This window comes from Malaclemys terrapin, chromosome 9 (assembly GCF_027887155.1).
Source record: "Malaclemys terrapin pileata isolate rMalTer1 chromosome 9, rMalTer1.hap1, whole genome shotgun sequence".
In the NCBI taxonomy this organism is placed as follows: Eukaryota; Metazoa; Chordata; order Testudines; family Emydidae; genus Malaclemys; species Malaclemys terrapin.
In genome coordinates, this window is record NC_071513.1 from 87,425,725 (window position 1) to 87,448,535 (window position 22,811).

Consider the following 22,811-nt stretch of genomic DNA (forward strand, 5'->3'; position numbering starts at 1 on the left):
GAACAGAAATCAGCTGTAACTGAATTTCCTGCTTTTTTGTGGGTATTTATGGTAAATGCAGTGGTATGTATTTAAAAAAAAAAAAGAGTGAAAGAAAATTTATGCAGTCTTCCAGCAATGTTTAATTCATGTGATTTTTCCATACTGGTTCCCTTGAACTAGATTTACGGTCACCCGCCACGTCCCCATTCAAGCAGTCATCAACCATTCATCGAATATTAAATCCGCCTATTGTGCATTTAATAGTGGTGAATTGATCATTTTGGAGGATTTTAACCTCAATTGGGTAAACAATACTAATAATAGCCTAAGATTAATAGCCAATGAATTAAAGTTGAAGAGTTGATAACAACCCCAACTCATAACTGATGATAACCCCAGCTTTTGACAGGTAATCATTCTTTGATTGATTTAATAAGCACATTAGCCATGACACTTACTACTACTGAATTTCAGAGTTAGGCAGTAAATTTCATTTTCAGAAAATAAGGGGGAATCGAAGTATTTAATGTGTTTATAGGCTTAAGAACTTTTAAACATTTTATCTACATTTTTGTATCACCTAGTCAATGTTGACTGGCACCAGCTTTTCCTAGCAGCAATATAATTTGGTAATTCAGAACTTCAAACTATTTGTAACAAGCACATTCCATAATATGCAGTTTCCAGGGTTCACGTGGGATTTTATTAAGCACTGGGCTGGCTCCTGCTGTTGCCCTCTCTCACTGGTGGCACAAATGGCTGGAAAGCTCCCCTAAATGGACAGATGAGAGTTCCCTGTATGGGAGAATCCCCAGGTGGCATAGGCAGGGGCACTGGAACAATTTTTATAGTGGGGGGGTGCTGAGAACCATTGAACCAAACTGTAAACCCTGTATATAATGGAAACCACTTCAAGCTGGGGATGTGGCAGCATCCCCAGCACTCCTAGTTCCAGCACCTATGGACATAAGGCTGGCTTAGCCAGCTGTATATCTTCCCCTCAGCCGAGTGGTTATGTTGGGGAAGAGGAGACATGGCTAGATTCCCTTGGGAACAATTATTAGCAGGCATAGGTTAGAGCAGCCCTGACCTCCAGAGGCTACATAGCTGGAAGCCAGACAAGGTGGACCAGCGCTCCGGGGTGATACCGTGAATCCTCTTTCTTAAGGTACATCTACATTGCCTGCTTCTTTCGGCACCATGTAAAGTATGTACACAGATAACCCCCCAGCATGGATATAAATAGCAATGTAGACAGTGAGGGACTGCTTAGGCTAGTAGAGTGAAGACATGTGGGTATGTACCCAGGTACATCCCCTACACGGTTCTATCCTCATCTAAATCATGCCTCTCCATCTGCACTGCTATTTTTAGCAGTGTAGTGTCCTACTGCCTCCCCTGTGCTGGAACCCTTCCCTGCCACAGGAAGAGACTTAAGCAGCAGGAAAAGGCTAATCTTTCTCCATTGCCTCCCCCTTGCCAGAACCTTTCACTAACACGTGAATCTACACGCTGCAGTGTGACACAGCTTGCTTTTTACTGCAGCATGTAGCTATGCATATTTTACATGCCACAGCCACAGGTGTGTAGTGTAGATATAGCCTAAGATGCTTAGTTGGGATGTCTTGCTCACATCCTCAGGGTCAAATTGATCACTGGATTTGGCATCAGGAAAGAATTTTCCCCCAGGACAGATTGGACCTTGGACATTTTTTTTTACCTACTTCTGCAGTCTGGAGCATCAATCACTTGGGCATATCTCACCTAATTCAGTCCCTGCAATTGCAGGGGCCTCAGGCATTGGTGGTACACCTCTACCCCGATATAACGCTGTCCTCGGGAGCCAAAAAATCTTACCGTGTTATAGGTGAAACCACGTTATAGCGAACTTGTTTTGATCCGCCGGAGTGCGCAGACCCGCCCCCCCGGAGCACTGCTTTACCGCGTTATATCCGAACTTGTGTTATATCGGGTCACGTTATATCGGGGTAGAGGTGTAGCTCAGTCTCTCCTGTTCTCTGCCTGTGGCACACAACAGTTTACTCTAACACAAGTTATTGGACTCAATTTAGGGGTATCAGGGTGAAATTTAATGGCCTGTGATATACAGGAGATCAGACAAGGTGATCTAATGGGCCCTTCTGGCCTTTAACTCTACAAAATTTACACCAGGGGTCAATCCACTGCCAGGACCACGAGTTCAAAAATAGTTTATCTTTTCATGGCCATTTCTTGTGTTCTGCGCCAAGCCCAGCTTTGCTGAACCCAAGGATATTAGTGGCTTTTATCTGTTCAGTTCTTCTGTGAAATATTTTAATATAAAAAACAGTAAATTAATACATGAGAATTAAATAAATTAATGTGGATGTAAAACAAAGGAGGTGGTCCTATAAACCTTATGGAAACAAAATTCCTTTCCTGACTGGGAGTTTTGCTTGTGGAAGTTGCATGATGCAGATCCTGATCCTTTTGACATATTGGACAAAATATTACTCTGAGCAAATGAGCAATACTATTGAACCAGAAAACTCTAGAAAGAGTTTATAAATTGAAGTGGGCTGTAGTCCACGAAAGCTTATGCTCTAATAAATTTGTTAAGTCTCTAAGGTGCCACAAGTACTCCTGTTCTTTTTGCGGATACAGACTAACACGGCTGCTACTCTGAAACCTTTATAAATTGAATGAGCCTCTCAAAACGTAAACCGGTCCCTTCTGATGATACAACTGTGGAACTTTTTAGGTCACAGCTATGTTCTCATGAATATTATATTTTGTAGTACATTTCCTGCTTTTGCTGGTTGCACAATTCCAGCTTCTGCACTCGCAGCTTCGTCTGAAATATCGAGGCTGTTGCAGCACCACTTAGAATTCTGCAACTTCCGTCACCCCCGCCAGACACATACACCCCCCTTCATTTGCCTTTACCCAACTCAAAATTGTTCAAGTTCAACTGAATATCAGCTAACACAAAAGGAGTGGATGTGTCATCCTCTGTTTGACACTTTAAGGGTGACCTGAAAAGGAAACAAAATTGTGTTTCTGTCCTTTTTTGCTTCATTATGACAGATAATGAAGGCCGGATTTTTCCCTCTTTTTTTCTTTTTTCTTTTTCTTTCCTAAATGCCCCTCCCCTCCCCACCCTCCATCCCCCCCCCCGGCTTTGTGTGCAAAAGAAATTCTCATTCCACTGTGGAAGCCTGCTCTGTAGGCTGATGTGGAATGTGGCAGGGCCCTCTACACTTCCTTGTCTCCTTTGGGTCCGACCAGGCCCTGGATCCAGCAAAGCCCTTCAGCGTGTGCTTAAAATTAAGCATGAGTAGGCCCCACCAAAGCCAGCTGGATAACTCACATATTTAAACCAAACCACATGCCTTAGTGATTGGAGCCCAAGCAAGTAGTTAGTATCTGTAATCCCCTGAGGACAGAGACCACAATGGTTACAGATGCATGCAAATAGATGTAAGAGACTTTAACAGTCTGGCCCATAAACTTAAATCTATTTTTAAAAAGAGATTTGAGGAATCCTTACTCTTTATAGATACTTATACAGCCCTCATCACCATGGTATCCAAGCTAGGACTCTTTATCTAGCCAGAGAAAGCCATCATTTCTGCCAGCCTTTGCAATACTAAGAAAACACCCTGTAACAAGGGGTTGCTTCCTTAAACCAACCCGCTTACCCAATCCTACCCCCACGCCTATGACTTCATCCATTCAGATTACAACCCTATGTCCTGAAGTGGCAGGAAGCTTCTTCCCTGCCTGGCTTAATGTCAGCCAGGAGAGAAATCTTAAATGGATCTCAGGCCTCGTCTACACTAGGAAATTAGGTCGATAAAACTACATCATTCTGGGGTGTGAAAATTCCACACTCCAAATGACACAGTTAAACTGACCTAACCTTTGGTGTAGACAGCATTAGGTCAATGGGAGAATTGTCATCGGCATAGGTAGCATCATTCCCATCGGCACAGGTAGCATCTTCACTGAGGTGCTAGAGCAGCACCACTGCAGCATGTTAAGTGTAGAAAAGCCCTCAGGATATCTCCCAGGCTGAGCTCTGTAACCGAATTATTTGATCAGTCACTTAACAAAAACTGGTGCTTTGCCCCAAGAAATAATATATTTCATTACCAGTCCTGCACACTGGTATTTGTAGGCAAGAGTCTTCCAACCATCTTCCTTTGAACAACCAGGGGTAAAAGATGCACCTGTCCCCTTCCCCTTCTAAAGGCCTCCCAACAGAGAGATATGATTTCCTTGTACTGACGAATCTGTTCTTAATTGTCTTGGGTGTTACTCCAAAAGTGAGACAACAATGTCTGGCCACATAATATAGCCCATAAAGTTATGCTAGCTGCAACTTGGGAAGTTGCATATAACTGTTCCTACATTTCCTGGTTCAAGCTTGTAGTCAAATCTGAAAATTCTTTGGCTAGATTAAAAAAACAACATAAAAAAGGTGAATGTGGAAAATATAGCCACATATCTCAAAGAAAGGCTTGAAATCACTATGCAAAAGTACATGTACATTTGCCCATGCAAATCACTAGACTGAGTACACAGATTGTGTGTGTAATTGAATGTAATTATGCACACAAATGTCAGCAATGTGCAGTTGTGTGGGTATTTTTGAACAAAGATCTCACACTTCCTTATCTGCACATTTGATGCTTAGCTAAACTGGACAAAGTACTACTACAAACAAGGAACAAACCTACATTGGCCTAATTGGAGTCTTCATTCCATCTCTAACAGATATTATTTTATTACATGATTTTATTACATGATGTTCAGCATGAACACCTATTGTAGTGTTATCTATAAAAAGCACAAAAATTACTTACAGTGTTTTGCTGCTGCTCGTTCTCACCACAGTGATACCAAAAGGGTTCTGAATGATATTGACTTTATAATTTAAATTGGAGGCTGCAGGTCCATCAAAAGCTTTTACGTTCTCATGAGGAACTTCAAATCTTTTTTTATTAGGATCAGTGATCTGCACAGATTAAACAGTTACATTTAAATTATTAGAGGTCCAAAAATTAACGCCTACTTTCCTACTAGAACATTTTCCTGAATCACAATATATATGGAATTAACTATATATAAACACTAAAACTATGCTAAAAGAATATTAACCTTGAAATGACAAGCACCCGAAAGTTAAGAAATGCCAGAACTAAGACTGCCTGTGCAACCTTAATTTTCCACCCCATATGAATAGATTCTGATACAGCCTTTAACTATATGATCACATACTATTAATTCCACTCTCTCATTCAGTAGCTTATTGTCCCAGTCTCCTTGTGCAGCCTGTCCCAGTCTTACCCTGCTCCATCAGCTCCTTTACTTGTTTTCCCACCCAACCCCAACACACACACACTGCACTGGATCCCAGTCCACACCCTCAACTCTTCCCCTCTCCGGCTCCCAGTGTCTTGCCCAGACAGGCAATTCCTGTCCTTTGCCCCACCAGCCCCCAACCCCAGTGTCCCATTCCCAGCACCACCAGGCTTTTTGTCCTAGTTTACTCTCTCTGCCTCTGCTGCTGCTGCTCTCCCACCTTCACTCTCCAGCCCAGCTCTTTCCCCTTCTACATTTGAATCTGGCTACTCCCCTCCACACTGCATTGGTCCAGCAGGGGGAGCATTTAAGAGCACAGCACAGATGATCACCTGGCTCTCAGCTGTGGATAGCAACAATTGCAGGGAAAGTTCTGCTCAGTGCCTAGAGCCCTGGGATGGAGCATACTAAATACAGATGGTATCTACAGAGAATTTAGCTGCCAAACTTTAAGCAATTCTCTATTGTGTAGGTGCAAAACTGAGATTTTTCAAAGGCATAGAACTTGGCCAATTTCACAGAAACAGCAATAGACAGCCCATGGACGTACTTGAGTGTCTCAGCAAAATGTCTAACATTTTTTAATGTGGGAAAAACAATGCATTTTTCTCTAACCTTATTCTCAGAAACAACTGGAAAAAAAGTAACATTATAAGCACATGTAACCAGGATCTTACAATGGGAAGTGTCTAGCAACCTTAACTATAGGTCACACTACAAACTCTGTCTATTATGCTACAGATTTTATTTTCGTAATTAATTATGTTAGACTGATGTTGAATTTAACACCATATTCATTAGTAAACCTCTGTAGCAGTCGTGCATGAATCTATAGATCTTTCCTGATTTTCGAAGCATTCTCTGAAATAATTAAAATCATATTTCAACAGTATTATATCATTACTATGAATTGAAACTAAATAAAATATTTGCCCTACCCAGTTAAATTAAACAGCCATTTCAGCATAATTACATTTGTCCAGGGAAAATTTGTACAAATAATTCACTGATAGAAAAGCTGAGATTTTCAAAACATGCCAAGAAGACTTAGAGGCACAACTCCCATTGGGCTAGGTTATCCTATATGACCACGTAAAGCTTTCCATTACTCTCTTGCATGGTCTACCCATACAGTGCAGTGTGGGAGGGGAAGTGGACTCTGAAGAGGTGCAGGTGGGTGAGAGGGGGCAAAACATGGCTGGAGTGTGGGCTCTGCCCCCTCAATGCCAATCAATATAGTTGCAAGAGTGCATCAGGTGACCTATGCTCTGCCAAATATCAGCCTAGTGCAGTTTACTTAATCCCTAGAGTAGTGGGGAGACCAGGAGGCTGACTGTGTCCATCCAGGCAGATTGCAGAGTGATGAACTAGTCCATTGAAATTAATGGGTATTATGCCTCTCTATCCCCATAGTAGCTCTGAAAACCTCAGCCGTAGTCTTTATATGGATTGAAAGTTGCATAGCTAGGGAAGTGTTTATCCCACGGACTACTGGCCAGATTCTGCCCCTGGATGCACATGACTACATGCATGCACTTCAGAGGGAGTCATGTGAGTGCAACAGAGGGCAGACGTTAGTTAGGATTCTGTTTTAAGTAAAGGGCCTCCCTACAGTTCCTACCACTGATTTTTTTTTTTCAGTTTGTTATATAAAATCCAAATTTATATGCAGGGTATTCGCCTGAGAATATTTTTGAACGTGGCATTCATTCTAAAATGATTCCACTTTTCATATTGTTCCTAGTCAATCTGATACCAAACTGACATGTAATCCTAAAGGGATGAGGTAACACAGTAGGGTCATGTTATCATTCTAGGGGCCTCCAAGGTTTCCTAATGAATAGAAAAGGTCTTTGGCTTTTAAGACTCTCCTGCAGATACCCAAAAATCAATTTTGCAGCAGTTCTAGAATATGCAGTACCAGAAAGAACTTGAACTTGATTCTCTCCTGAGCTCGTATAACCCAGAGAGGTGGGTCCTCTAATGTTTGGAAACCAAGTGAAAGAGATACAACCCAATACAAATAAAAAGAACAATTTTAACAGTGCTGCACAATTGCATACTTGGTACCATGTTGTGACAATACAGCTTTTTTTTTTAATTGCATAGAATTACATAAATTTGCAAAAAATCATACTGATTAGCATAAAGTAAGGTAGTGCAAAGGGGTCCAGCTTCTCCCAAAATCCCAGTTAAGTAATTCAGCGGCCCTCTAGCTAGGGTGACCATATTTCCCAAAGAAAAACACGGGACACTCCCCGCTGCTTATCTGAGGTGCCCCTGCCACGCAAGAGTGCATGGCTAGAACCCTGTGGGGGCCCCCTCAGGAGGCTGTCGCCCATGGTTGGAACCCTGTCTCCCCCTCCGCATGCTGGAATGCTGCAGACTCTTCACCCTCCCTCCATGGGGGGCTGGCATCTCCGCTTGCCCTCTCCACACCGCACACCGCTTATTTTTTGACAAAAGTGGGCACTTGTCCTGTTTGTCTTGCTGACTTGATCAGTTGGCAAGAACAAATGCCTCCCTTTTGAAAAAAAAGTCAGGACGGCCGGGACAGGTCTTAAAAGGGGGACTGCCCCAGCCCAAATGGGATGTATGGTCACCCTACCTCTAGCCCTCTATATACCTGTGCCACAGCCCCACATCAATTAATTATGTACCCCTAGCACCTTAACATCAATCAGTCATGTGCCTTCCAGCTCCATATTAATTAATTCTGGTCCCATCAGCCCCAAATCAGTTTTTTTGTGTGCCCTCAACCCAAAATCAATTAAGTTTGTGCTCCCCAGCCCCAGCTCCCAACCCCACTCCACACCAGTCCCACATCTTGCCCCCTAGCACATGTGTTTCCCTGAAGCCCCCCAGGGGATCTTAAACCCACTTTTCAACCTGCCGGGGGAAAGCAATTTGAGGGGCTCTTCATCTTCCTCTGAGGCCCAAATGGGAAGCAGCAGGGTGGCACAGCACCAGGGGTTCTTCACCCTTTTCCTAGGCTTGGAGTTGCAGTGAAGAGGAGAGGGGAGACAGGAGCAGAAGGGAACCAAGCCATTTTTCACAGGAAGGGAGGAGTGGATGGAGCAGAGATGCCCTAAGCTGCTGAGCTCTGACTGTTTCCAGTTCCCCTCTTGTAAAAATGGTATCAGTAGCTCTCTTTCCTCTGCTACCCCCAAACCTCTCACAGCTCCTGAGGGGATGTGGGAGAGCTCTAACTGCCACTCCTAATTGCTTCCCCAAGAGGTGGGAGGAGTGGGAAAGGCAGCCAGTCAGAGTCAGTTTTCCACATAGGCCGATGGATTTTCCCTGCAGACCTATGGAATGGTCTGGAAACCCTAGTGTTGGTGCAGGTCTGCAATTGTTAGGACAAAAAAAATAAAAATGACTTGTATTTGATTGAACCTACAAAGGGAACTTTAGCCAGAAATTTGTCTAAGACTACCTGGCTAGCGCTCCTTAGTATTTGAAAGGTGCTATGGGATCTTTAATGACTACAAGTAGTCAAGAACTAGATTCAATATCTCATCCAAAAGATGACACTTCTAGAAACTCATTGGCTGATTGGGGCATTGGTTCAGTATTGACTTTCAGAAAAAGGGGCTAAGCACTGAATAAACAATGCTTACTATAGTTCCCCCGTTTTTCTTTGGAGGTCTCTCCTCTAACTACTAACCAGGCTTGACCCTCTACAGCTGAAGATGATGCAGTTGTTAAAGTTTATTTTTACTCTTAGACCGTATTTAATCTCAACACCACTGGATTTTTGCTTTAGGAATAATGGGGAGTTTATATTGGATATTTGTTTTTGAGCCACTGCCCAGTTCTTCATTTCAAATTAGATGGAAAAACCAAGCAGAACATGACTTCTGATGACTATAAATCCCAGACTGTTTGGGGAGGGGAATGGAGGGCATAGGAGTTGACTCCGTGGAAGCTCCAGGGTCAGAGAACCCACAGGGGAAAAAATTGTGGGTGCTCAGTGGTGTCAGCCCAACAGATCAGCTCCTCCCTCACCTCCCCCCCACAGCACTTCCCACCTGCTGCAATCAGCTGTTCAGCAGCGTGCAGGAGGTGCTGGGGGGGAAGGGGGCAGAGCGAGGGCAGGGTGCACTTGGGGGAATGGGGCAGAACGGGGCGGGAAGAGAGGGCAGGGAGGAGTGGGGGCGAGAAGAGGCAGGGTGGGGGCCTTGTGGGAAGGGTGGAGTGGCAGATGGGCCTGGGGTAGAGTGGGAGTCGAGCACCCCCAGCGAAATGAGGAAGCAGGTGCCTTTGTTGAGAGTGGGGGTTGCTCAAACGCCCTGGTCAAACAGATGGATAATAATCCCGACTATTCAGACTCCAGTTGGATATGGTATTGTTCTTCACTACCTCTCCCACATTGCTATAGTGTTGTGGTGTGCTGTAAAACAGCAAGAGCACCCATCCGGATTCTGGAAAGCACTTGGACCGTCTTCAGGACGAATTACAACAAACTAAGACTAGAGAGAAAGGAAACTCTCCATGATCCCACTACCAATCTCCTCTGCCATTCGCATTTCCTGTGTTATGAGGCAGTGTAAAACACTAATCTTAAACAGCATAAGAAACAATTTAACCTTGAAACGGAAGCGATTTGTTGTCTGATATTCTCCCGTGAGTTGGACAGTGCTAATATCATTTCCAAATAGGGAAGGTGAAGGCAGTCTCGTTAACTTAGCTGCAAAACCTTAACAAGAAAAAAAATAATATTACAATGTTGCTTTATTGCACCACAGAATCACAGAAATGTAAAGCTAGAAGTGTCCGGAAGCAGGGCCAAGGATACCTAGACCCTCACTCTCCGGTGTTTTGCTAGCCTGTTCTTCAAAACCTCAGATGATGGGGATTCCACAACCTCCCTTGGAAACCTAAGTTTTTTCCCAATATTTAATCCACATCTCTCTTGCTGCAGATTAAGCCCAATCCTTCTTGTCCTACCTTCAGTGAACATGGAGAATGATTGATCACAGTCTTCTTTTATAACCGCTCTTAATGTATTTGAAGACTTATCAGGTCCATCCCACCTCCATCCCAATCTTCTTTTCTCAAGACTAAACATGCCTAGTTTTGTTGTTGTTGTTTCCTCAGGTCAGGATTTCTAAATCTTTTATTATAAACCAGATCTACGCCTCACAGTTACTATAGAATCCCTAAGGATTAATGCATTTGGTGTGCATCCTTTGAAAAGACTTACTATAAAAATCATTACATGTACTATAAAGATTTACATGGTAGGTTCATATATAAAAAAATTTATACAGACCTCAAAAGGATGCAGGGAACATTACAACACAAATGCAAAGAGATGGCCCCTCCTCCAGGGAGCTTTCTATTTAACTTTACCCATGATGCAACAACTGAGAGTAACAAGTAAAGGGGATTGGGCAAGAAAGGACAAGGGTTTCCTCCATGTCATGCAGTTACTCAGGGCTAAATTATGGCTTTGCCACAAACCCTGGGTATAGTGCTATGTGTTATCGCAGTGCTCCAGGAACAGGACACAATTTGCTTAAGCGTTCCACCTGCTCTGGGTAGATGGGAAGTAGCCTTCACCAGCTTGATTCTGCCTTGGTGGGTACTTCTAACCTCTGCATTATGCAGGTAACTGATGTAGACAAGCAGAATGGGCACCAAGGATGTACTTTACTGCTTGAGCACAGCTTGCTGCTTACCTGTATTTGTTTGCTTTACACCTCCTTCTACTTTATACCCATGACTCTTGGAGAAGAAGCACCAGGGTATGCTTGTGTCATTTTGTGGACTCCAGCAACAGCCACGCAGCGTACATAAGCTCTGTTTCAAGGCAAAGAAGAACTTGATTATATTAACAGCACTGATTAGCACCAAATAACAATCTAGATGGAAAATCATGCATCATGTGTGTTTCAAATACCAGCAAATTTTGTTATAACATTCCCAAGCACTCCTCTTTGGAGAAATCAATAGTTGTTTGACTGTATAAGAACATGATAGAAGCAAAGAATGGCTTTTCTAGATCCAAGGTAGAAATGAGTGAATTAGTTCAGGAAAACTAAGAAGTCTGACTTTTCACCCATTCTGAAAACCACATTGCAAGGGAGTCTTTTTTAAGGTTCTGAAATGTTTGGATACAATTTTTTTTAATGATTTTTTGTATTTATTTCCAAATTTCAGCTAGGACCAGAAGTGGACATACTGAAATACTTCAAGAAAACTTTTTTATTTTTTTTTAAATCAGATTTCTAGTCCATTTAGGACAATCCAATAGTTTCACTCATGGTTCAGATAAGTATAAAAACATCTGCGTGCACTTCTGGACCAAAACTAAACTCCAAATCTTCTTGACCTTTCCCCACTGATAGTTTAATATGGAAGACTTGTACTTTTTAAATGGAGAGTTCACATAAACATAACACTTTCTGTTGTTAAATTTATGCTAAATAATACAGTGATATCAGCGTAAATGAGGAAATACTCCACAATAATTCACTGTTCACCTGCCTTCCATTAATGTAGTCGTCTTTTCCAAAATTAAAATAAAATGTACAAATAATTCAGGCAATTGGCAATTTTCTCACCTGTTCATGGACCAATCACACGCAAACTCTTGGCAAGAAACAGAAGAGACTTATTAGTTCCTAATTTACTATAAGATGTGGGTGGATAGCAATCAGCCCACATCATATAGTAAATTGAGAACTAATAAGTCTATATCTCTGTTTCTTTGATCTGAATCATGAGTAGAGTTGTGTGAATAACCAATTTTTCACTTTGGTGGCTGAATTTTTAAAAAAAATGTTTCAGGTTAACCCAAAACAAAAACAAATAAGTTTTTCAGTGAAGTTAGCTTTTCTGTTAGAAATTAATTTCTTTACAGATTGTCTGCCAAGCGCTATACATTTGTAAGTAAAAGCAGTTTTTGGTAACTTCATATTGTTTCTGATGTCTACATATTTTCTCTCAGTACGGATATAACTGACCACTTGCGTCATAGTGCACTAGTGATATTGTAAACTAATATCAGTGGAAATTAGTATCATAATTAGACATCCCATCTACCCTAACAGATCCTAAAGTTGGTGAAAAAATGTTGACAAAAATTAAATTTGATTTAAATAAAATGGAAACAATTTTATGAAAGTGTTTTTCTGTTTTCCAGCCAGATCTAACAAATCCCTTTAGAATACTTTTCAACTGTCACTGCAGAGCTCAGCAACGTTATGCTAGATAGATCTGTAGATATAAACTCTGTTATATGGAATCAGGTCTATCACCAAGTGCTCCATTGCTTTTGCTGGCTTCCATTCATCTCTGAATCTAAATTGCTCTGTTGGTTTTCAAACTCTCCCTGTGCTTGCTTCACTTAAGTGCAGTTATTGACTAAGAACTTGTCTATACTTACACCGGTGCAGCTGTGCCACTGGAGCGCTTAGTGAAGACGCTACCTACGCCAATTGGAGAGCTTCTCCTACCAACATAGGTACTCCACCTCCCTGAGAGTTGTAACTATGTCGACAGAAGAAACTCTCCCATCAATGTAGCACTTTCTGCACAGGGACTTTGGTCGGTGTAACTACATCGCTCAAGGATGTGTATTGAAAATTTTTTAATCCACACCCCTTCTTTTAAGGCTACTTTCCTAATGAAACATTTCTCATACAAAAAATTTGGATCAACACTATTGCTGATACTTCATTTTATGGTACTATAGAAAAATAAATGAATTGTTCTGATATTATTACTACCAGTTTTAGGGATATTTAAAAGGATATTAGATCAAAAAATTGCTGTACCTTAGCGAAGCCTAAGGATCACATATACAACAATCATCCAAATCTTTGGCTCAGCATTGGTTCTCACCTTTCAAATCCTTTCTATTTAGTTTTCAAACAGAGCCTTCTAATCACAGTGGGGGAAAAATACAACCCTAGACTTACCATGGGACTCACAGTAAACAAAGTGCTGAATGCATGCATTCATCTCCTACTGAAGGATGAGTGCCCCATTTAACATGGGAAGATTAGATCAAAGGTACCAAATAAAGATTCAAGAGATTTGCATGACTGCACCTATATTGTGCACTATTTCTTGAGCAAGATAGGAAACCAATTTGTTCCCACTGAAAGAACAGGGGAGTACAATATGTTTACCTGCAGGATATTATTGAACCATATAGCATAATACAAGCTATCGAATGACAAGAGCATTAGCAACTGTGATCTTTGGGACTCGTCAGGGAATTCTCTCATGTTAGTGATATTTTGATTATTTTTTGAATGGCTGGAATTAACCATCACATACAAAAAATAATCCCACTAGATGTGGGGGAGAGATGGGAAGGAATATACAAATCACCAGCTTCTATCAGAAGAGAATATATAATTTAAAGAGGAATAAAAGTGAGTTTAAGGGCAAAGATAGAAAAACTGTAATGAGAATATTTCCATTGCATAAGAAAAGTATCTAACAGTAGATTCTTAACTAGGAAGGTCTCTGTGCTCATCTGAAAATGAGAGAGAGAGAGATTGAGACTAAAAACTTGATATGGAAGCAAGATGCAGACACACAAGATAATATTCTTTCCTGGGGACTGCACCTTGACACAGTAGGAAGACTGGTATGTTCCAATGACTGAGCTAGATGGGTGGGAGGTTTAGATCTTGGGAGGACCACCCAAGCCAGATAGGGCAAAGGTTAGGTACTAGATGAAAAGAAGTCAATTGATTCTCCAGGTTGGGGGTTCAGTGACAGGCCAACAACCTATTCTTGTAAAGAAGATAAGTTATAGAAACACAACAAGGTAACCATTTTGGCAAGCAGCATGATAAACAGGGAGGGAGGAGTCTTGTTCATACTCTGAGTGTTATCTGATGACATGGGAAGGATTCAGATTCAGAAATCTCATATGTAGCTCATGGAGCACTGGGAAATATTTGCATTACTTTTTATAAATTTCAGATACACTGAGGGCCATATGAGTGATCCTACCCTGCTTGAATGCACAGTTAGATCAAAGTTGTTAAAGAGATAGGCAGAAAGGGTAAAACAATGGCCTAGATAAGGAGCTTCCCCTCAAATCACATTAGCCTGGTTTATAGCCCTGAAATATCATCCGAACTCCTCAGTTTCAACTGACAGGGTTGTTTTGCCAAGAGTGAGAAGATCAAAAGAGCCTGATCTGTGAAAAGATCTGCCTTACAGAGGGGGTGGCGGGGAAGTTGTCAGCTGCTACAAAAGCTGACTCAGACTGACTGAGCACCAGGGTCTGCATTAACCAGGCTGTAACTTGGCCCCCAAGAGAACAGGAGATACCAAGGCTAAATCAAGTCTAGCTGGGGGCTGTAGAGGAATGTCAAGAGTAGGTAACAGGTTTCAGAGTGGTAGCTGTGTTAGTCTGTATCAGCAAAAAGAACAGGAGTACTTGTGGCACCTTAGAGACTAACAAATTTATTTGGGCATAAGCTTTCGTGGGCTAAAACCCACTTCATTGGATGCATGCAATGGAAAATACTGTAGGAAGATATATATACACAAAGAACATGAAAGAATGGGTGTTGCCATACCAACTCTAATGAGACTCATCAGTTAAGGTGGGTTTTAGTCCAGGAAAGCTTATGCCCAAATAAATGTGTTAGTCTCTAAAGAGTAGGTAAGACAGTATGCACATAGGTCTGTGTTATCTTAACACCCTTTGTCTGAGCACTGGCAAAATAAATCATGCTTTGTTTTGGAGAAGTTGCTTCTGTACCACTGCATATTGCTACTGACTACAGGCTCCTGAAGGGGAACACTTGCGAGTGCCAAGTCCACTGGGCTTTCTAGGTATCACAATTAGCAAACAGGGGGTGTAAACTGGACACCCTGTTCAAGAGTGCTGTGATTGTGGTATCTCACCCCAAAGAGAAATGGAGGCACAAGCCTGCCGCTTGAAAGGGTTGCACTCAGGGAGAGGGGGACTGGAAGAGGGTTTCAGGTGGGGCAGCCTATCCGGGGACTGTGCCATTATAAATGTTAATATGTGAATGTCAGAGAACGAAGGAAGGAATGGTTTCAGCAGAGCGAGGTTGTATTATATATTACGGGTGAGATTTTCCAAAGCACCCAGTGTGGATCTAACTTTTGCTCTCACTGACATCAGTAGCAAAACTCCCAGATTCCAATGGGAGCAGAGATAAACCAGCACTGAGAGCTTTTGAGAATCCCATCCTACAGCTCCCAGATTACAGGCTTTAGTTTTCCTCATGTACACAATGTTGTTTTTGTAATCAAATCTCAAGTTTCATTGTATATGGCCCATTTTCTAATTAACCTCTCATGTATGTTTCAGACCTTTGTTGCCCCTCGATCTGGAATGCAGTCAATTCTCTCTTGGAAGCTTACTGCTGGACAGTCTGGAGAAAAGTCTGTTAAAAAAATGAATGGATTATTAATGATAGAAATAGCTTAATTACATACTTAAATAATTTAAATCTAAAGGCCTGATTCCCCATTACCGTCAAACTTGTGCAGGCATGTACCTCTAAGCAAAATAGGTATAAAACACTGCCATTCTGATGTAATCATACTGGGACCTACTTCTCTTAGGTGTATATAACTACGCAAGGCGCAAGATAGCACAGAATTCTTCCTAGGTATGCCCAACTTTTTTTAATGTTACGGCTGAAAATAAAGATGCAGAATGTGATAAAGTTTCAAAGAAGTCCTGTAACTCTCATCACACATCACTTCATTTAAAATTCACCCAGTATTAAAAATGGAGGGACTTTTGCTCCATATTCATGATATTGTTCTGCTGCTCTTATATGTGCTTCCTACCCTGTGTATGCCTCCTTCCACAGTATCCAGAATTTGGGCATCCTCAGAAACACGAATATTCCAGAGCTAAGAAGATGTTCCATGAAGATTTTTATAATTAAATTTGTGGGGCTCTAGCAGAGGTGAAAGTAAGCCGGTATGGCGTGCCAGACCAGACCAGCTTCCCCAGGCTGGTGATTTAAAGGGCCCAGGGCTCCCTGCAGCAGCTGAAGCCCAGAGCCCTTTAAATTGCCTCCCGAGCCCTGCTGCCGGAGCCCTGGGTAGCGATCACCGGGTAGCGATCACCGGCGGTGATTTAAAGGGTCCAGAGCTCCTGCCGCTGTGGGGAGCCCCAGCCCTTTAAAGCGCTGGCTGAGCCCTGCCACCGCTACCCCGGGGCTCTGGAAGCAGGGCTCGGGCAGTGCTTTAAAGGGCCCGGAGCTCCCCGCAGTGGCCAGAGCCCCTGGCCCTTTAAATCACCCCTGAGCCCCGGGGCTCCCAGCCGCCTCTGCAGCTGGTAGCTCCGGGGATGATTTAAAGGCCCTGGGGCTCCCAGCCGCAGCTGGATCCCCAGGGCCTTTAAATCTTGATTTAAAGCCCCTTCCCCCCCCACCACCACCACCTTCTGGTTGAGGCCACGCCTCTGCTCAGGACTCCGTGTACCAGTAAGTCCTTTAACTTACTTTCACCCCTGGGCTCTAGTGAACTGGAGGAGACCCAAGAGCCTCCACTGCCAGATAGTATCATAAGGGGTGTTGCACGTGCCCATCGGAAGTTGTGGCCTTTTTTCAATTTAGTTAGTTTGTAAATTAGGTTCCAAACTGAGGCCTACAAATAATTACTCCAGCTTGAGCGTTATATAGTGGGGTTTTGCTTGTTTCTTTTTTTAACGGCTAGGCCAGGTAGATATGTTCAGGTCCAAAAGCTGATACGAATAAATGCAAATATCTGCCTCCGTGAGCAGCAATACCTGAGCAGCAATACCTGAGCACATTCACTTTGTGTTAGCATTTATCACTTCCTTTTATACACACTGCCATTTGCATGCACAAACTGTGGGCTTGATTACCCAGTCTTCACATGCAAGTGAGGATGCATGCAGAATGTGACCATGTCAAAACCGACGCTCCTTGCACATTTGGCTCTGTATGCTAGCCTACCTCTAAACAAAATTTTCTTCTAATTTATTGATTCATTAAAAGAAAACTCTTCTCTTTTATGATATTTTCTTCCACACTTAAGAGAATCTCACTGAAAAAATAAATCAGTTTGGATTTAGTTACAAATTAGGGATTACAAGCCATTCTAAATGGTATAACTAATTAATTCAAAGTATAAAACATGGGGAGACTTACATCAAAGGACCAAACTATATTTAATCATCTGATAAGATATTAATGTATCTTATCAATACAGTTATCGAATGGGTCAAAATCTTTGAAGTATGTTTCATTCCTACACAGTACATATTCATGGAGTTATGGGCTGGAGCAATTCCAGAGTTGTTCTCTGACATAACATATGAAGAGCTCTTAAATTTTCTCTTGCTTTTGGAGAGCTATTGGTTGTTATTCAAAATATTGAAATTCCACTTTCCTCATTAAAAAAGTAACTCGAAGAAATACACAGTGCCGGGGCTGGGAGGAGAGGAGTTGCATTTATTTTTAACTGCTTTAAATTTTTAATCTTTCTAGTTTTTTTACTCATTATAAATATTAACATTATCTGTAAAAAGGGAGCAACCACTGTGCTTTGTCAGCATCAAGGCCCCATTGTGCTAGACACTACCAATACACAGGAAGATGCAGTCTGTATCTCAAAGAGTTTACATTCTATACACAAAAGCACTGATTTTGTGAAGGACACCATATAAACACACGGAGCGTTACATGCGCTCATGCTTGAATTTTGTCTATAAGCCTGATCCATCATCCTCTGGAAAGACTCCTACTGACTTTAGTGGGCATTGATTAGACTCTAAGAGTCAATACCATGGTTCGTTTTGTTAATCAAATCTAATCCATTCCCTCTTCGAGCAATTCAAATTCAGGGACTATTCCTGGCTTGACCTTTGAATTCTACAATAATCATGATAAATAGCAACTGTTACCTTGGAGTCCAGATAGTCCTGTTGCTAAAAGTCCAACCAGAATGCAGGCTACAATCACCACCAAACAGAATAGGACAATCAGGGAGATTTCTAATCCGCTGAACTTCTTCTTTCCCATCTAGCCACAGATCAACACCATTGTAAAAAATAAACACAAAAAAAGTTTCAGGAATGTGCTTTTTAGTAAATATTTGCTTTAAGAATGTGTCCTTTGATCAAAGAAGTTAAAATTCAACCACACCTCACAGACAAAGTAATATTCTGATGTTCAGATCCGTTAAACAGAGTAAGTTACTAAAGCTGGTCAGGAAATTTATTTAATTTTCTGTGACAAATTTCTAGGAAACCCCAAAAAATAATTTTATACATTTTTTTCCATGAAACTTTTCAGCTTTTCCTTGAACTTCCCAGGAACTTTTTTTTGGTTAAAGTTTTCAGCAAACAAAACACCCCAAATTTTGGTTTTCAATTTTGGGAGAGGGGGAGGGACAAAAACACCCAATATTTCCAAAAATTTGAAGATTTCCTTAAAAGTTGTCAGGATGTATTTTGCCAAAAAAATTGACAAAAAATGTTGAAGAGCTCTATTATATACTGCCTTGTATAGTGGAAATAATAACTATATTACAGATTAATGGTGACATAAATGGTGGTATAAGTTACATATCAGTAAGTCAGGGGAAACTATTGTGAATTAAGCTGGTGTAATTACTTAAGTGGTATAATTCTGAGAAGGCAGAAGTGACTATTGTCATTTTAAATTGATGTAGCATACTGAGAAGGACAGAGAGATGAGCTTGTAATACCTAAAGCAGATAATGTGGGTGGGGTTATAGGCCAAATTCCTGTATAAAATTCATGCATTTCCTTGTGTGACTCAGTTTCTATATCCAAATTTTGCTTTACTACAGTCCACACTAGCAGAGCAAGGCATGCGCCTATTGACACAGATGTGTTTTCAAAATGATTATCTGTAGAATTTGTATTAATATTTTGGTATGCATATCTGATCTTTTAGCATGTGATTTGCAAGGGTGAATGTACCAGCTGTTCTGACAAGATACCCAAAGCAACAGCCCACTTAGTAAAGTTAGAAAAGTGCTATCATTGACAAACGGTTAGGGCAAGTCAATACTGCAAAATTTAGTCAACCTAAGTTACATTGCTGTACAGTCACCACAGTAGTTAAACTGCTTTTGCATGTCCACACTATGCTGCTTGTATTGGTGGTGCACATCCTCACCAGAAGCACTTGCACTGATTTAACGGTCAGAGTGGGGCATTTGTGGGATGGCTTCTGAAAAGCAGCAACAGTCGATGTAGCGTCTACACTGACACCGAGTCTACCTAACTACATTGACTTAAGCGCTATGCCTCGTCAATGTAGTGGATGAGTTACATCAGTGGAAGCTGCCTTTTAGTTTAGACATTTACAAAGTTAGGTCAATGTAAGATGCCTTACTTCGACCTAACTCTATTGTGTAGACCAGGGCTTACTGTTGAAATATTCAGGCTATTACACAGTCCACTGCTCCATCTCATGTGAAGAACAACATGGTACCATTAATGTTTAACTATATGCCAGCAATAAAACTCATTAAAACATCTCCAACCTCCAGATTAATATACCAGCAACAGTAACTGCATTTTTCATTTGCTTAAAAGCATTTTATCTGACAAAATTGGCTTAAATACAGAGAAATAAGTTTCTTGTATTTAGTTAAAATAAGAACAAATTGTATAGTACTGCTCATTGCACTGATCTTTTAAAACACTTAGACAGGTATTCCAATAATCAGCAATACTGGGGGGAAAGCTTTTTGACATCAGAACAGTTTAAACTTAATGCTCTTCCCCCTGCAGCCTCCATGTAACTTGCCCTGCCCTTCCCTCACTCACTTAATAGCCTCACAGTCATAGGAATGAAGAGGTAGTTTATTAACTCATTTAGAAAGACCAGTCTCAAAACAGCAGCAGTCTTCAAGGGAAAGTGAAAGCTAGGATAAAATTCAATATATAATTTTCAGAATATAATCAAACAAAAATACTTTTATAAACTGCACCATACATTCATATAAGGTTTCCCAGACATTTTCCATACCATAACATTGTTGGCTTCCCAGGGAATATTGTATTTTCAGCCTGCAATTGTTTTTACTACATTGAAAATCCTATTGTTCTATGCAATAAAGAAATTATAATCCAGCTATTCCTGGCTGAAGTTCTCAATTAACCCTTTCCACAAATATGTCAATCAGGAACCTTGCAAGGCAACATTCAGCATTTTGAGATCTACCGTAAGGTTAAAGGTTTTGTCAAAGAACACAGAATGAAACGCGGTCTTGCAACTCTGCACTTCTCAGGGACGGAGAAGTTGAAAATGAGGATTTACAGTACAAATCTTATTGTGTGATATATACTCTTGAAACTTGAAAACCATGAATAAAAGCACATACCTCAAAACCCCTTTGTTTCACCGTCTGTGCATTGCTCTTGTTCCGGTCCTCTGGCACTGAAGGTTCAACTTGAAAACTCCAGCTTTATATTGAGCCCTATCAGTTTATTGCATTATTTGTTAACTAGTCTATCAGTGGAAGGTCCATACATACTCACAGGCAGATTGTAAAATCTCTTTGCACTGAAAATGGTTGCCATGGATATTGCATGTATATTGCAGCCAGAGAATGGCTAGTTAATTAATAATCATTTCCTCTGAGATTATCACTCACATCACTGTACACAAGTAGAAGAGTAGCAACAACCTGATGACAACACCTATTGTCAGGGGACATGCCTGCAGTTTTTTGCTGATCCATTCAGTTCGTTTTCATCTAAACTTCATTTTTCTTATCTGTTATTTCTGCCTTCATTACATTATAAACCACTTAGCTTTTTTCCGATTATGGAACACTATTTAAAAATCACACTGTAAAAGTGGGTGAGGTCATACCTTTTATTGGACCAACTTGGTGAGAGAGACAAGCTTTCCAGTTACACAGAGCTCTTCCTCATGTCTGCGGACGGTACTCGGACTCACAGCTAAATGCAAAAATCAAACAGATAGTTTAGCATAAGTAGTTAGCACATATTCTAAGGAACTGCTCAAGAGGAAGTGGCATGTTAACACCCCGTTAGTCATAGGACAAAAAAAGGGGGGAGGTTAATGGGTTACAGATTGTGTCTTTATTAAGACCACGATTTTTAGTGTCAAGCAAAATTATGAATTTAAGTTCCCAGGCTCGTCTTTTGAAAGTGTTGTGCGGGTTAGCCTGCAGGCTAACCTATTTATGCGAATCTATCTGTTTGATCTTGTATTTAGCCGCATCACTCTGAGTACCTTTCCCCAGGCCTGAGGCAGAGCTTTGTGTAACTCCAAAGCTTGTCTCTCACACCAACAGAAGCTGGTAAAAGATAAGACCTCACCTACCTTGTCTCTCTGATAGCCTTAGGCCAACATGGCTAAACAATGCTGCATACAACACTGTAAAGCTAATAAGATTTTGACCATTAAAACTTTTGCAGGAATCATCTGTGAATTAATTATTGACATTACTATTAATATTATAGCAGTAATAAGACACAATATATATCCAAAGAGTGAGAAAAAGATGAAAGCTTATGGGGGGAAGCACTAAAATGTTTGTAGGGGACACAGTTTTACCTGCTTTTCTTACTGAAAAGACATGTGAAGGTTTTTTGTTTTCCCCCCTCTACAGAAGCCTCACTTCGAAATCAAACGCCTGTTCTATTCTGTTAAAACGTACTTTACAGTGCATTCTGAATGCAGTGCACATTGCAAATTAAAAGGTGTTATTTAATCAGTTTATTGAACATTCCACCTCCTAGTGGCAACCACTGAAAAGTGAAGCATTCCCACAGAGCCGGAATGGAACGTTTCTCTTTTTCACTAGTCAGCATTAAAGAAAAGAGAATCAATCGTACACGTACAGCATTCTGGTGGCTCCAGTAGTCATCCATCTCAATCTAAAAGTGTCAGCACTCACACGGATTCACTGTTTTTGAAATGCAGCCTGTTTTAATCCATTCAACTGTCTTGCCCTTTGTCTTTGTGTGTGCTATTCTAACACACTTCCTGTGTATTAGTTGTATAAGTTTAGTGAAGATGGTTCTAATGTGCACCTCTCAACAACATCACAATATGGCATTTCAAAGTAGTTTTGTTTGGGTTAGTAAAAATGCAATCTTTTGCTCTGCTTTGGGGCATAACAGTTGGATTTTTGTTCTCTATATCTGTTTGAAGAACAGGAGTACTTGTGGCACCTTAGAGACTAACAAATTGGTGCCACAAGTACTCCTGTTCTTTTTGTGGATACAGACTAACACAGCTGCTACTCTGAAATATATCTGTTTGGACATATAACTTAATTTTAGCTGAACATACCGTAGGTTGATCCTGCAAGATTCTGAGAACTCTGGCCCCAAACCACCAAAGCACACAAGCATGTGCTTAACTTTAAACACATGGAGTCCCACTGAAGTCCCACTGAAGTCAATTTAAGCCTATGACTAAGTGCTTTCCTGACTTGGAACAGAGTGCTAGTACCTTGCAGGATCAATTTCCTGGAGA

The 22,811-nt window shown here is 41.2% G+C and overlaps 1 protein-coding gene across 2 annotated transcripts in view; it reads right to left on the reverse strand.

Moving 5' to 3' along the window:
* Positions 1–21,256, reverse strand: part of SI (sucrase-isomaltase) — a 155,808-nt gene extending 134,552 nt beyond the window's left edge. Inside the window, exons 1-6 of one of the 2 annotated variants that reach the window (XM_054040390.1) lie at positions 20,680–20,937; positions 18,224–18,341; positions 15,649–15,722; positions 11,013–11,133; positions 9,918–10,027; positions 4,830–4,981 (exon numbers count right to left, since the gene is read on the reverse strand). In XM_054040390.1, coding sequence (XP_053896365.1) covers positions 4,830–4,981; positions 9,918–10,027; positions 11,013–11,133; positions 15,649–15,722; positions 18,224–18,341 — 575 coding nt within the window. In that variant the 5' untranslated portion in view covers positions 20,680–20,937. Of the gene's footprint in view, positions 1–4,829; positions 4,982–9,917; positions 10,028–11,012; positions 11,134–15,648; positions 15,723–18,223; positions 18,342–20,679; positions 20,938–21,173 lie in introns of those variants that run through there. The other variant, XM_054040389.1, reaches the window with a different exon arrangement.
* Positions 21,257–22,811: the final 1,555 nt, after the last annotated feature.